Genomic DNA, 13,722 nt, shown 5'->3' with positions numbered 1-13,722 from the left:
GCTGAAGTTAGCAGTTTGTATTGGTTTCATTGGTTTATTCATTATCTCAGCATGTACTTGTTTGATTCTGCGTAACACGGCACTTTTCTGCTTTAATTTTTGAACTGCAAAGTACCAAAATTGCAGTCCTGCTTTAAAGTCATATTGATTTAAAAGAAAAATTAACAGCAATTTCGGATAGAGGACATACTCCAAGGAACATATTTCTAAAGAAAGAAGAAAAAAATACAAGAAAGCCGGACCTTGTATTAATACTTTGTCTATATACAGTATGCTTCAACCAAGGATCTCAGAGCACAAACTAGACCCTACAAGATGTCCAAGATATGAGGCAGGATTAGGTTTGGTTTACAGATGGGGTTAATAGAGGCACAGGTAGGTTTAAATGGTATGTTCCAAATCACAAAAATGGGTCAGCAACACATTAGGAAACTAAACTACTCTTCAAGCCCATCCCTACTCTGATCAGACTCCTCCCATGTTAGTTCCTCAGCAGCAGAATTCATTTCGGGACAGAGATTTCAAAGCACAAGAGTGAAAACCAAAGCAAGCAAAGACAAGACCCTCACCTCCCAAATGGTAGCGAGTGGCTGGTACAGTTTTTTTTACAGTCAAGCCTGTGACACAGCTGCCACTGAACAGTGCTGAGCCATCCTCCTTCACATCCTGCACGACCAGCTGCAGCTCCTTCCCAGGCACCAACTCACAAAGGCCTTGGGCCATGCTGGGCTCCCCTAAATAATGGGAAGAAAAGGTGGGAAGTCAGTTTTACGTCTGTTCTTTCTTTGCAAAACCAAGACAGCCTTCACATTTGCTCAAGAGTGCACAAACAAGCATTTATATCCACTTTCATATGGGAAAACAAAGTTTAGGCTCCTGAATCTGTAGAAATACAACGTAAATGTTTAGAGTTAACTGAAGCAGAAACACTTTTGGGACATTAAGGATCTGATGACTTTGGAGAGAACACTTTCCAATCTTTTAAGAACACTGGCACATAGCATTGCATATAGAAAAAAGATGAAAGCAAAATAGATTAATATTAAAAACACAAAATAGACCTGTCACTTCACAATTATAGAAAAAACAAAACATTAAACGCTACTGGATATAAAAAGAACCTAAAAAGACAAAGTTAGAATTTGATAAAAACCAACTGCAATACATCCAGTATTCCTAACACTAGAAAAACAGCATGTGAGAAAACCTTTGCTGGAGGACTCGTTCAGCAAACCTGTAATACAAGTAGGAAAATCTATTGGTACCAACTGATCCCCATGTGAGTACTAGGTTTGGGTTACCACAAGCACTTGAGTGTCAGCATAATTATCCTTGTACTTTGTAGTTAAGCAGATCCTGGCTAAGGCTCAGGGCAGTTGAAAAATCCCTCTGTGAAAATCATGCATCCCATGCACAAATACCAACAATAAAAAACAACTTGATGATCACAGCATGCACAAATGCAGAATTCTGTACCATAAGAATAGTACAAACAGATCTTGACTGCCAGTAAAAAACAGTGCTAGTGTCCTTCATTGTCATAGTTTTAAAAGCATGGTTAGATGAAAGCAGAAATGGTAATTTCTCATCAGTTACAAGTTACCAGAAAATACAGTATGCATACAAATAATACATCCTTAGTCTTGTCAATGATTCCTCTTTATTGTGACAGACAATGCTAGTCCTATTTGCTTAAACACAATAAGACTGCCTACTGCCTGCAGCATATAACAGGCAAGTAAGGAAATTCTTCTTAAATCAAAGCCTTCTCCTTTATTATTTTAATCCTGATGATGCTTTTGCATCATTCACTTTAAACAGATGCACTGTTCTTCAGAAAACACCAGGGGAAAAAAGATCACGGCCTTACCATCGGACACCTAATTTGCCCAGCCTTTCTAATATCATAGCAAGTGACATTGATGCACTGACTCAGGCCACTTCCAGTTGTCTTCTGTCCTTCCATCACTTTTGAGTACAGAAAATTGACATGATGTCCATTCTGATTCTTATGTGCCTATCACCCTGGTATCCAGGCACTAGTGCTGGTTTTCCTCAACTAAGTAATTAGCAGGGGTAGGTCTTAAGTGCCTGTTTCTAATATGTGAGTTTGCATGCAATGAGAGCCTCCCATATTGCTTATCACCATTCTCTTTTCAGGCATTTGGGGAAATTCAGGTTTGGGCATTGAGCAACCTATTTTGCTTCACTGGTGCTTTGTGACAATTCACTCAGACACACAGAAATAAACTCCTTCGGGACTTCCGTAAGCCATTCTTAAAAACAAAAAACAGAAAAACCATACGCCTACACTTCTGTTGGCACATTAGATAGGTTTCACAGCTTGGCTCAATATTCCTTATATCTGTAAGCTATATGGCATTTAACATCTGCTTACTGACCAAAGAAATCAGGTCTGCAGACCAAAGATCTTAAAACACAAGAGCACAGAGTACTAAAAAATAACTCTCAAATAACATATATATGAAGTACTAAAAACTAATCGTTGCCAGATTCAAAATAAACAAATAGAGACAATGCTTCATGTGACACATAATTAAACAGTGAAACTAATGCCTCATGTCTCAGTTGATTAACTTTTAGACTGCTTCATAAAGCAATTACAAATACTCACACCAAAAAAGTGTCTCCAAGTCTGGAGAAAGGCTTTGGTCCACAAAACATCCAATCTTACCCTGGCCTTTCTTATTTTCACCTTCATAGGCCCTTCAAGGAACCCATCTTTTTGTACCATTGTATCTTACTTCCTCTTTTGGTATATGGATCTCAGAGTTAGTCTATTTATCCCCTTATTTTTAATTCTCTAAGCTTCAACTCAAAATCAGTGTAAGAGGTCTAGCAGACTTCAATGAAAAAAGCAGCTTCTTTGGCTTGTTCCAGCTGTAGTTCCAAAAAGCCTTCTTGTCAATGGCAGACACTGCACACACGTCCTTCTTCTAATTAGTTCCTCTTGGAAGCCAAGTCTTTGCTTGAACTGACCTTTATTTCATTAAAAAGAAAACGGTTTTCCCTTTGTTCCTCTTGAGCTCCCTTTTTGTGATATGATCCCCTTTAACAGAATATGTGCAAACTTTTACCTCTTCTTCTCAACAAGTTCCTGATTTCTTTCATCTCCTTGAAATATTGATTCAGCAGGGCAAAGCTCTCTGCAGCAGAATCGCCTGAGCTACACTCTGACACCTTCAGATTGAGGAGTACACGCTGCTTCTCATCATCAATGCTCATCACCTTCGCAATCACAGTCTGTCCCACCACAAAGTGGTCCTTGGTGTCCGTCACAAACTTGTCACTCATGCTCTGTGCAAAGGAAACAAAGGGACAAGGGTTACTGAGCACAGCTGCTAACTATCAACCACCTGCAGTGCTGTTCAGAAGAAGGGTTTGAGTTAAGATTTCAAGAAAATGCACAATAGAAATCAACAGACTAATGAAAAGTCATCAATTAAAATGAATTACTGAAGTCACATGAAATCCTTGTTGAAGCTTAAGCTCACCTGAATAAAGTCCTTCGTTTCATTTTGGAAGTGAATTAAACCACAAACCTAAAAAGCAGCTTTTACCCTACTGGAGGAAGCTGTGCAAATGCAGGATCCACAGCCCTGTTTTTCCTTCCGTGTTATTGTACCTTTGCTAAAACCCATGTTTCAAGCATGCCTGATTACACATGTCGTGAATGCATTGCTTACCACTTTGGGCGCCAGTCCTGTCACACCAAAAGGGAACTCCACAAACACTCCAAAGGGCATCACATTCCTCACATAACCAGCCAACAGCATCCCAGGCTGGATTTCAGAGAAGCTTCTCACAACTTGCTCGTCCTGTACAGCAGAAATCACTGCAGACTTTCTGCTCAAGATCTGAACAACCAGTTAGGAAAAATGGGAAAAAGATGGTCGAAAGGAGCCCAATGCCAAGCAAATCTCTTGGTGCTGCAAACCATTGGGCTAGAGCACTTTTTGCAGGTTAGACAGTACAGGAGCTCAAAATCCAGCAATACCAATTTCTGTCTTGATTTTTCTACACTAAAGTTTAGCAAGCGACAACTCTTAAGCTGCTCAGCATTAAAGATGCATGCTTCACACTAGCAGAAATGTCAACTTCCTAGTATTTCAGTTCTGATTTTTGGTATAAAAACAGCAAAATTTTTTCCGAGGTTGTGATACGATTAACAGCCCAGAAGCTGCTTAGGAAGATCAGGCAATTCACAACCAAGTCCTGGTTCTGATGGGAGCTGAGCCTCACTTTTAACACAAGCAAGCTATAATGATTCTTTGAAGCATCACTAGCTTGACAGGCACTTCTATTTCAACACACTAGCTAGTACACCTTCTGTTTGTGGCAGATACCCTGGATTCCTGACAGATGTCTCTTTCCCCTCTTCCTCCTGCTTTGTTTGACTGGTTGAGGTGCCAAAGGATACAATACGCTCTCCCTTGTCACTTAGGCACATAACTCTGGGCAGGACATCTCCCTCTTGAAGACAATGCCACAGGAGCTTGCAGTTAGCAACAAAGTCAGAAAGGTGCACTGTGGGAATCAGGGCCATCACACTGCCTTCATCTTCTAAGATAGAAACCTCTAGCCCATTATCTTTCTTCTTCAAGACTTTCACATCAACCATCTGAAAAGAGAACAAATACATTGATATAAAATTACAAGTGTCTTTAAAGTCATCACTTTTGATGCACCGGGTACCAAATGCTGGGCTGCAGGGGTTCTGACATGGCCTCCCAGCTATATATGAGAAAAATCTCAGATCAGCAGTGCTGCACCTAAAAAGCATGTCAACATTGATAGTAAAATAAAAAATAATTCTCAGCTCCCAGAGAAATCAAAAGCTAGAAACATTCTCTCGGTTGTGAATTTTTACTTGAAGGGCAAATGGAATAATTTAAACATGATTAGAACTGTCCTGTTCCTGCATTAGCACTATCTGCACGGTGCTGGGAACTGCGTTCATTCCAAAGACAACAGGGAAGCATTTCAAAACATTGCTCCAAAGTTGGCTTTTTCCAGGGAACAAAAGCAGCTGCTTTCGGACTTAGAACATCAGCAGCATCCAGAAGAGGACTCCACCTAGGAGTAGGAGCACTAACTGGTACCTCCAGAAGGACTGTCCTGGGACTCCTCTATCCTCATCTCTGACAACAGAGATCCTGTTTTTGATCCAGAAGGCCAACCACACAATAAGAAATGCACATTTAATGCTAGTTTCTGAGCACCAACAGCTGTTCTTGAAGCAAAGTTGTTCAAAGTGGTACCAAATTGTTTGGAAAACAAGTAGGAAAAGGAAAAAAAAAGGAGCAGTCACTGAATTAAATACCTCTCCTATTTGGTATTTCACTTCCTGGTTCTTCTTCAGAGTACATTCCTTTTTGTCCTCCAGGGCAGGCTTGCTTGATAACCTGAAGGACAACAAAAGTCTTTCCTGCTGGGGCTCACATTTTAAGACCATTACTTTAAAAACCTGCAACAAAAAGAGATAAAACAGAAGTTTAATTCAGCTGACCCCCGCCCCTCAGTGTGCTCCTACTTACAAAATGAGACAGGGTAACGCATACACAAGTACACTTTTCTCTCACACCTAAGGATAGCAGGCTAGTGACTATAACTTAAGAGGTTCAACCAGAGACGAATGTCCTTCTGATCACACAGATGAAAAATGGAAGTACATAATCATTAAATGACTTGCTAAAATTATGTGGCAGGTCTGTAGCAGAGTTAAGAATAAAATTCACATCTCCAGATTTGCAGTCAGAAATCTTGACTAGAAAATTGCCCTTCTGCTTAGCCAGCCAACAAACATCAGGATTAAAGACTAATAAAAGCACCAGAAAAAAAAAAAAAAAAATTAAGAGGGCTGAGATCTCTATGAGCTTGCCCACACAAAGACCAGAACTTGGTGAACAGCATGGTTCCCAGAGTGCCTGGCTTAAGATGTGCAGAATTTGAAACAAATAGGAAAACCAGAATAATGCAGAGGCAGAAAACCTTGTCCTTCTGATTGTGTAGGTAAAAGTTTTAACCTTCTTTAGACGAAACTGCAACCTAGAACCCCAAACTTCTAAGACCTCAGTAACTCAACCAAGTGCCATCCTTATATCACATACCATGGTGCTTCCTGCACACCAGAATAGAGAGACCCTAGAAATAAAGACATCTCTGTGAAATACACAAAAAAGAGCTGTCCCTCTCACAACCCAATCTAAGTGGAACAAAACTATTACTTAGAGTGAGAGGACATGAACATCTCTTGCTCCTCCTGGGGAAAACCTACTTTGGGGCCAACTCAACTGCATATTTCTCTTTCACATTCAAACACAAGACATTGCATAGGTACATTAATTACCTGGCCTTCATGGAAGACTTTATCTGGACAAGATACGGGTTCTGAGCTTAGCTCATTCTTGGGTACCAGACCTTTGACATCATTGTAGAACTTCACAATGCAGCCAAACTCCCTTGCACACACCACAAAGCCATGTGTGATCAGACCTGGTTTTGCATCTTCATAACTGGAGAGGACTGGAAGTTTTGATTGGACAAGACTTTTCTTTAGAGTAAGGATCAGCTTCTTTCCTGCAGGATTGCACTCTAGCACCTACAAGAATGGAGTACAAGAACGTTCAAAAAGCACATCTGCTATTGTCTGACCAATCCAGCTGCTAAATCCTCAGAACAAAAGAGTGCAAAGCAGCTGAAGACCGTGTCTGGCAGCTCTCACCCGACACCTGACTTCATCTCCTATGTTGTACTTCTTCTCAGGCTGCTTCAGGATCACATCTGCAAGATGCATGGATGGCACGAGCCCTTTAATTCCATCAGTCACTTTCACCTGCATCCCAATGGGCTTCAGAGCAAACACTTTGCCCTAGAACCCAAAATAGGGAAAAAGATCTAATCACCCTCCAGAAAATAAAATCTTACTCCAGCCCACACTCCACCCAACCTATCTAACTCATTAACTTTTATACATTCCATAAGGTTGTGTTACAGCCTCTTTTACTTAAGCACAGGCTACTTCTGCAAAATCCCTACTGACTCTGGCAAACAAGAATTGTTTCCAGAGACATATCCAACACAGTTATGACTTAGACATAAGAATGATCATAACTGAGTAACTTTCTGCCCATCAGCTGATTGTGATGACACTTCTACTTTGAGTGTGAGGCGAGATTTAGTTTCTTTCGCTCAAGCCTTTCTAAAAATGTGTTCATGGCCATAAGTAAATGACTGACTGTGGCTAGAATTTGATTGCCTTGGCAGCATCATGAATGGAAACCTGAACAAAATGGAGAAAGAAAAGTAACATGTCCCGTTAATCAAGTTCTGCAAGAAGAGGTTTTTCTCCTCATTTTCATACCGCTAGTCAGGATCAGAAGTGGAATACATATTAGGCAGAGGAAATGCACATTAGTTAGATCATTGCTCTAAGTATAACTGCCACATAGTATTGCGTCAGTCCTTCAGAAGCTCACCTGCACCACGTCCCCTGTGTGGATATCTTGGTATTGCAGAAACCGTGCTTCAATAATCTGACTAGGAAAGAGACACAGCAAGAGATGACCAATCATTCAACTTGAAGGAAATCCAGGATAAGAGGAAACAATCCCCTCTTTGCCTTGTTGTCATCATCCCCCACGGCCACCAATGCTCTACAACTCCAGAGTTCTTGTGTTTTACTCCAACTGACCCACCTCCCAAAACAACTCTCTGGACATAAAGTTTAGAGAGGTTAACCAGGCTGCATTCCAGGTGACAGCCACACAGTTACGGCCACCAGCCATGGCTCTGTGAAAGGGGAACCCATCACCTGCGTTGCTTAAAGCCACACAGATGGAAATACTAAGAGGGAGGAACAAAATGGGATGGGACTTGGAAGATCAAGGTTCAATTTCCTGTTCAGCCACAGTCTTCTGACATGATCTTGGCAAAAGTAATTTAGCCTCCCTGTGCCTCAGCCCACCAACTGTATTGATGGTGTCCCGACTCCCTATAGTATGGGGGGGATACGCAAGATGCCCAGACAACCTGATGTGAGACAACAGATACAAGCCAAAAACCCTACATGGCAAGTTCCAGCCCAGCAAAGCAATGTAGTATTTTCCACTCTTGACCAAACCCTTCTAATCCTTCAAACAATTTTCTGGAAGAGTCCAAGAAACTTACTACTTCAGAGATACAATACACATCTCATCCATCAGGCTGTAGTCAATGATCCGACATTTATGTTTGCATCCTGTCTTAAATGCCCCAGGTTTAAAGGATTTTCTGTTTTTTGAAAGATGTTTCAACTAGAAAAAACAAATTACAATTTAGTGTTTGGAAGAAGGAAGCACTGAAGGAGACCTTAGGTTGAAGTGGTAGCATCTGACAAAATTGTTCCTCTAACACACTCACTCTGTGCAACAGGTTTCACCAGCTCTTCCACAACAACCCTCCTACATTCCAACCCAAACAAGGGGAGGTATGATTTGGCAAGCATCTTCCCCACTGTCCTAACTTCGTTGTATGTGTCTCACAAAGTACATAAAGGTAGAATACAAAGGTAGAAAATAAAACCTCCTCCGAGACTCCTTCCCCATGAGGCTAAAATAGCTATGGAGGACTTCCCTCACTGCCATGGTACTCACCCGTGCAAATGCAAGAGTGCCATCATCAAGCTCAAAGACACCACCAAACTGCTTGTAGAAAGCTTTCACTGTTGACTCCTCCACCACTGCACCCATGCGATCATTGGAGAGCTGGTTTGGGGATCCCCCAGGGTGGAGGAAGGCCTGTCGTAGAGTAAGCCGCACCATTTTGGAGGTGGGGTGGATAGAGAGGATACAAGCTTTCATCTGGGACAAGACAATACATTCGTTAAACACAAGTTTGTAAACAAAAGAGGAGAGAGGTACATTGCTCATGTTTTTAGACATTATGCTTGGTACCTGAACTCTTTGTCCATGTACAAGCACTTCCCAGTATTGCTACTAAGACATGAATTCTAAGAGCTTCACAGATGAGGGATTTTTGCTTCTGTTTGTTGTTTATGGGCTAGTCTGGTACACAACTGCACAAGTGCACAAGAAATTTTCTATCACTCACAAGTCTCTCATGCTTCCCAAATAAGTCTTCCATTACCCCTGGAATGGCTTTGCTCTTGAAAGCTCTAAAGTAGCCACGATCATAATTCAAAAAAAAAGATGAGAAAGACAGCTATCATCAGTAAGATTTCAGAGATTATTCTACTGAAATGTTGGAGGAGGCAAGAGATGTTGCAAGCAACATACTAACTCCAGCCATCCACCCTCCTTACCACTTGATCTGGAGCATAGTTCATGGATTTCTCTGGGTCCATGTGCATGAAATCCACAATGCCAGTGAAGGAAGACAGAAAGCTCAGTTTGATCCCCAGTGGGGCTACCTACAAAGGGGAAGGAAAAGATGCCCCAAAAAATTGCACTCAGTTTTCATGCAGCTCAGAAACAGAGAGCAATTCACACATTTCACAAAAAGGCACTGTCAGTGCTAATCAACAAGAAGCACATCACAAGAGACAGGAAATCCACTAACAATTCTGCTTTCTACATTGTTTTGCAAAAACAATCCTTTAGTTTTTTGACAGTGCTGTGTTTACTCTGAAGATTACTGCTAACCTGTGGAATACTTTTCCTAGGCAAAGACCAGAGAAGCACAAAACAAGTCCTGTTCTGCTTCAAGCTTCATCATGAACTGCAGGTGAAAGGCTTTATATTCATGGCATGACAATCAGGACAGAGATCAGACCTTAGGTGAATGAAGTGGGGGGAGTGTCTAGCAGATAATAGTGCTTCTTATTACAAAGTAATTAAGCCCGAGCACAAACATTTTCTAGGGCATAAACTTCCATCTCTACTTCACCTGCCTCCCTACCTTCAGCAAGACTCAAGAAAAAAAAAAAAAACAACAGAAAAACAAACACAAACCAGAGCTTACCTTCTGCACTCGAGCTTTCACCACCAACCCTGGCAATAAATTAGAAAGCGTCCAGTTCTGTCGCTCTGTTGCAAGGGATGCGGCAATCTCTGATCGTTCAATGGACAAACGGACAACTCTTCCCTCATTCTTTACTTCCACAATAACACAGTTCAGGTTCTGGCCTATTTTCAAGTCAGACCCTACAAAGACAAGTCATGGCATAGACCTCCACCAGGAATACTCAGAGATTCCCTTCCACTTTTTCCAAACCTTTTTCTGAGTTCCCTCTATTTTAAGAGGTTAGAACTCCTCTCAATCTAAGTGAAGTCTACTGCCAGCAGGGATGGATGGGCTTGGAAGAGTTACATACTCTGTCAGAAAACAGGCTGAAACCCAACAGCTTGTTGCAGACCAGCCACAGAACTGCTGTTTTCAGCAAACTGCAAAGACTTCACCTTGACCCAATCTCACTGAGGTGCGCTAACACCACAGATCTAACAAGCTTTAATACCTGTCATTCTCCACCTCCATTTTAAGCCCAACAGCTCCTCCTGCTACTTCTTACCTCTCTTGACCGCTTTGATGTAATTTTGGGCTTTCTGACGAGGCAGGAAAGCATGAGTCCCACTAACTCCAATATCAATGAGGTAGCCATGGTCTTCCACACTAGACACAAAGCCAGAGAGCAGCTGTTGGGAGGGAAGCACTGCAATTCAGTAAGGCAATGAAACAGATGGGTCTTCAAAGAATGCACATCTGGTAAGAGATTCCGCACCCAAATATCACTTGTTTCATGAGGACAGAGAGCTGAGTATTCCAGAGCAGCGGAAAGAACACTACATTCTTTCTTATTTCAGAGCTCATTTGGCAGTGGGTCTCAACTCTACCCTTATCCAACTATGCATGTATGGAGTTCACAAACCAGTAGCGAAAAAAATTAGGATGCTCAAAAATACCAGGTGCTCTAACTGCAGGCACATGCCTGCAACCATAGAGCTGGAAACACAAAACCTAAACAGCTAAGCACCTCTGCAAAGCAGGTTAAATATTATTTTTTGCATAAATAACAAAGAAACCTACTCATAAATAAGTCATTAAATAACTTGTCCATATTCACCAGAATCAGGTGAATGAATTTCATGAGTGACACCCTGGAACCAAGACCCAATACCACCCACGATCCCATGCAAGGAAAAACTGAAATGTTCCCCTGTGCACTGTGCAAGAAGCACCTCCAAAGCCTAGAGGCCGTTGACAGGCCCAGAACACGTACCATGCCTGATGCTAGTGCTGAAGCGTTCAGACCCTTATTGACCTTCTTGGGGTCGATCGATAATTTGATACTCCGACGTCCGTCAGGACTTTTCTCAACACTGGTAACAATGCATCTGACCAGTGTCCCTGGAGAATACATGTCCGGGAGCGAATTCAAGTCCTGCCCAGAAAGATGATCCAGTGAGAAACACACAAATTTTACAATATTAGATAATATAAGAAGGCCAGAATCTATTACTGAAGTAGGTTTTGAAATCAAAATCCCATAGGAAAGTCCTGTTTCTCTGTCAACACTACAATAAAAGGCAGGAAATGCCACAAACCCCATGTTCTCCATATAAGGGCAGGGATGACACTATGTCACTATGTAATGTTAGCGAGACTGATAGACCTTGCTTAAAAAGGAATACTGTGTGGGCCAGAGTCAGGAGGCTGCAGCTGAGGAAACATCTACAGAGCCAACAGAGACCCTAACGTCACCTCCCTCTTTATCAGAGAAAAACACCACCACCAAAAGGCTAGTGTATCTGGCAAATCCCACATTCCACAACACCTTGGGAAAATTTACAAGGCCCTGACACCAGAGAGACAGGCTAACGGATTGCTCCACCTTTTTTCTTTCTAGCAATCAGCATTATCAGGAAATTGCAAAGTTTGCTTGCAAAAGCCAGCTCCAAACCAAAGTCAGTCTACATGAGCACTACGCAGCAGCACGCTGCATGCGGCAACCCCTGCGAAACACTTGCACGCTCACATTGTTTTCCAACCACTTCCCTAACTTCTTCCCCAGGGATCAGTATTTATATTCAGCAGCACAAATCTCTTCATGTTCAATAGGCTATAAAGTTCAAGGAATATTTAGCCAAGACTAAGGCACTGCAGGCAAATTCAAGTCAGCTGGTTGGTTCTGAGGTATTATTAACACTTCCTAGCTCCCAGGCACAAATCACAGCCCCAGTCCAAGGTCTCACCTCCAGGAGTTCTCCTTGGGCCACCTGCTTGCTCAGCATTTTGCTGTAGGCATCGCTGATCTGAGTGACCGGCACAAATCCTGAAAGTCCATTGGGCAAGCTGATGACTAGCTCGTAGTCACTGACCTCTTTTATACAACCAAGAAGCAGCATCCCCTCACAGAGTGCCTGGGAAAACAGGATGAATAGCATATGGTGGGTATCTTGGCAACTCAGCGATAACAAGGTGGTAAACACACTTTTGTCCCAAATCACTGACGTATTTTACAGGCTTAATGAGGAAGAACATGCCACTTTTACATAGCTCAGAAGAGAGATGCACACAAAATTAAACATTTATCCACAAACCTCAATTGTGAGTGGTTCAATATTCACAACATTGTCTTTAGCAGTGGTTATTTTGTCTGCCTTGAACTTTTTCTGCTTTCCTTGATCCTTTTGGCGCCTTTTTCTTTTCTGTGATTGCTGTTCATGGTGAACCTAAAGCAGATTATAATCAGAGAGGAAAAAAAATAAGTGGATAAAGAGATGAACTGTGCATTAAGGCAGAACTCTACTGCCAAGAATAAAATTAGAAGAAAATACTAGGATTGTAAAAAAAAAAAAAAAAAAAAAAAGAGAACAACCTTGGTAACCTTGCAAGTCTTCCAAAATATCTCTGTTTGGGCTGAGGCTGATCATTTATGTAACTGTGAATCTTGGGAATGGAAAAGAATGTCTCAAGTGATCTGCACCACACTCTACTAACAGAAAAAGAAAGACCAAACTTAGTCTGTATCCACTAACACTAGCCTCACTACACAAGCACATTGGGATAAGATGCTTGTGGAAAGTTTAAAAGCTAAACCCTGATTGACAATTTTGAAATTTTTCTGTTGTCACATTCAACGTGCATCAGACATCAGGGACCTTTAAGAGATCAGAAGACATATGGCTGCCAGCAGTTATCTCTTTCTAGAAGTCCCTTCTGTAGTTTACTATAGAAGTAGGGATGGAAAGGGTTGCAGGTTATATTTTGACAGTGGAAGTGCTCTGAGAAGAGTTAATCAAAAACATGCAAACAACATACATCAAACAAATTGTCCCGCTCTAACTTTGGGTTGGGTGTTTTTCCCTCTGTAGGTTTTTTCTGGATACCTCCTCGAGGAAAGTTTTCTTCCATAGATGCCATGCTTGCACTCCTATAGGACAAATGACAAAACAGAGATTAAATATGCAGTTGTTATGCTTGTTCCTCAGAAACATTGAAGAGACATAAAACTGAATTATCCCCAAACTAAGAAAGAATTCAGATGGCTACTTTATAGTTAGTCATTGACAAAGCAAAAACTCATGTCCAAAGGTATTTAATATTTGACTGCACTGAAGCGTTGCAAAGGTCCATCTAAGTATGTGCATCCCTAACACTTTTTACTATTGTCCAATTCTACTAGACTAAAGCATTATTTTTTTAAGGCGCCTCATGAAACTGCTTTAGCCGTAAGTGTGGAGGATAACTTCCTGACGCAGCTGG

The 13,722-nt window shown here is 41.6% G+C and overlaps 1 protein-coding gene across 2 annotated transcripts in view; it reads right to left on the bottom strand.

Annotated features, from left to right (window-relative positions):
* The window catches only part of PDCD11 (programmed cell death 11), a 25,300-nt gene extending 11,920 nt beyond the window's left edge, over positions 1 to 13,380 (bottom strand). The window contains exons 1-17 of one of the 2 annotated variants that reach the window (XM_010283341.1): positions 13,279 to 13,380; positions 12,558 to 12,689; positions 12,210 to 12,377; positions 11,237 to 11,398; positions 10,529 to 10,652; positions 9,982 to 10,163; positions 9,323 to 9,430; positions 8,655 to 8,861; positions 8,191 to 8,315; positions 7,500 to 7,560; positions 6,746 to 6,892; positions 6,371 to 6,622; positions 5,345 to 5,488; positions 4,442 to 4,642; positions 3,708 to 3,878; positions 3,093 to 3,318; positions 570 to 713 (exon numbers count right to left, since the gene is read on the bottom strand). In XM_010283341.1, coding sequence (XP_010281643.1) covers positions 570 to 713; positions 3,093 to 3,318; positions 3,708 to 3,878; positions 4,442 to 4,642; positions 5,345 to 5,488; positions 6,371 to 6,622; positions 6,746 to 6,892; positions 7,500 to 7,560; positions 8,191 to 8,315; positions 8,655 to 8,861; positions 9,323 to 9,430; positions 9,982 to 10,163; positions 10,529 to 10,652; positions 11,237 to 11,398; positions 12,210 to 12,377; positions 12,558 to 12,689; positions 13,279 to 13,380 — 2,656 coding nt within the window. Of the gene's footprint in view, positions 1 to 569; positions 735 to 3,092; positions 3,319 to 3,707; positions 3,879 to 4,441; positions 4,643 to 5,344; positions 5,489 to 6,370; positions 6,623 to 6,745; positions 6,893 to 7,499; positions 7,561 to 8,190; positions 8,316 to 8,654; positions 8,862 to 9,322; positions 9,431 to 9,981; positions 10,164 to 10,528; positions 10,653 to 11,236; positions 11,399 to 12,209; positions 12,378 to 12,557; positions 12,690 to 13,278 lie in introns of both variants that reach the window. The other variant, XM_010283340.1, reaches the window with a different exon arrangement.
* Between the last annotated feature and the right edge of the window lie 342 nt (positions 13,381 to 13,722).

The sequence above is a fragment of the Phaethon lepturus genome, unplaced genomic scaffold (genome assembly GCF_000687285.1).
Source record: "Phaethon lepturus isolate BGI_N335 unplaced genomic scaffold, ASM68728v1 scaffold21923, whole genome shotgun sequence".
Lineage (NCBI taxonomy): Eukaryota > Metazoa > Chordata > Aves > Phaethontiformes > Phaethontidae > Phaethon > Phaethon lepturus.
The sequence above is the reverse complement of the archived record's forward strand: the minus strand, read 5'-3'. Positions and strand labels throughout refer to the sequence as shown.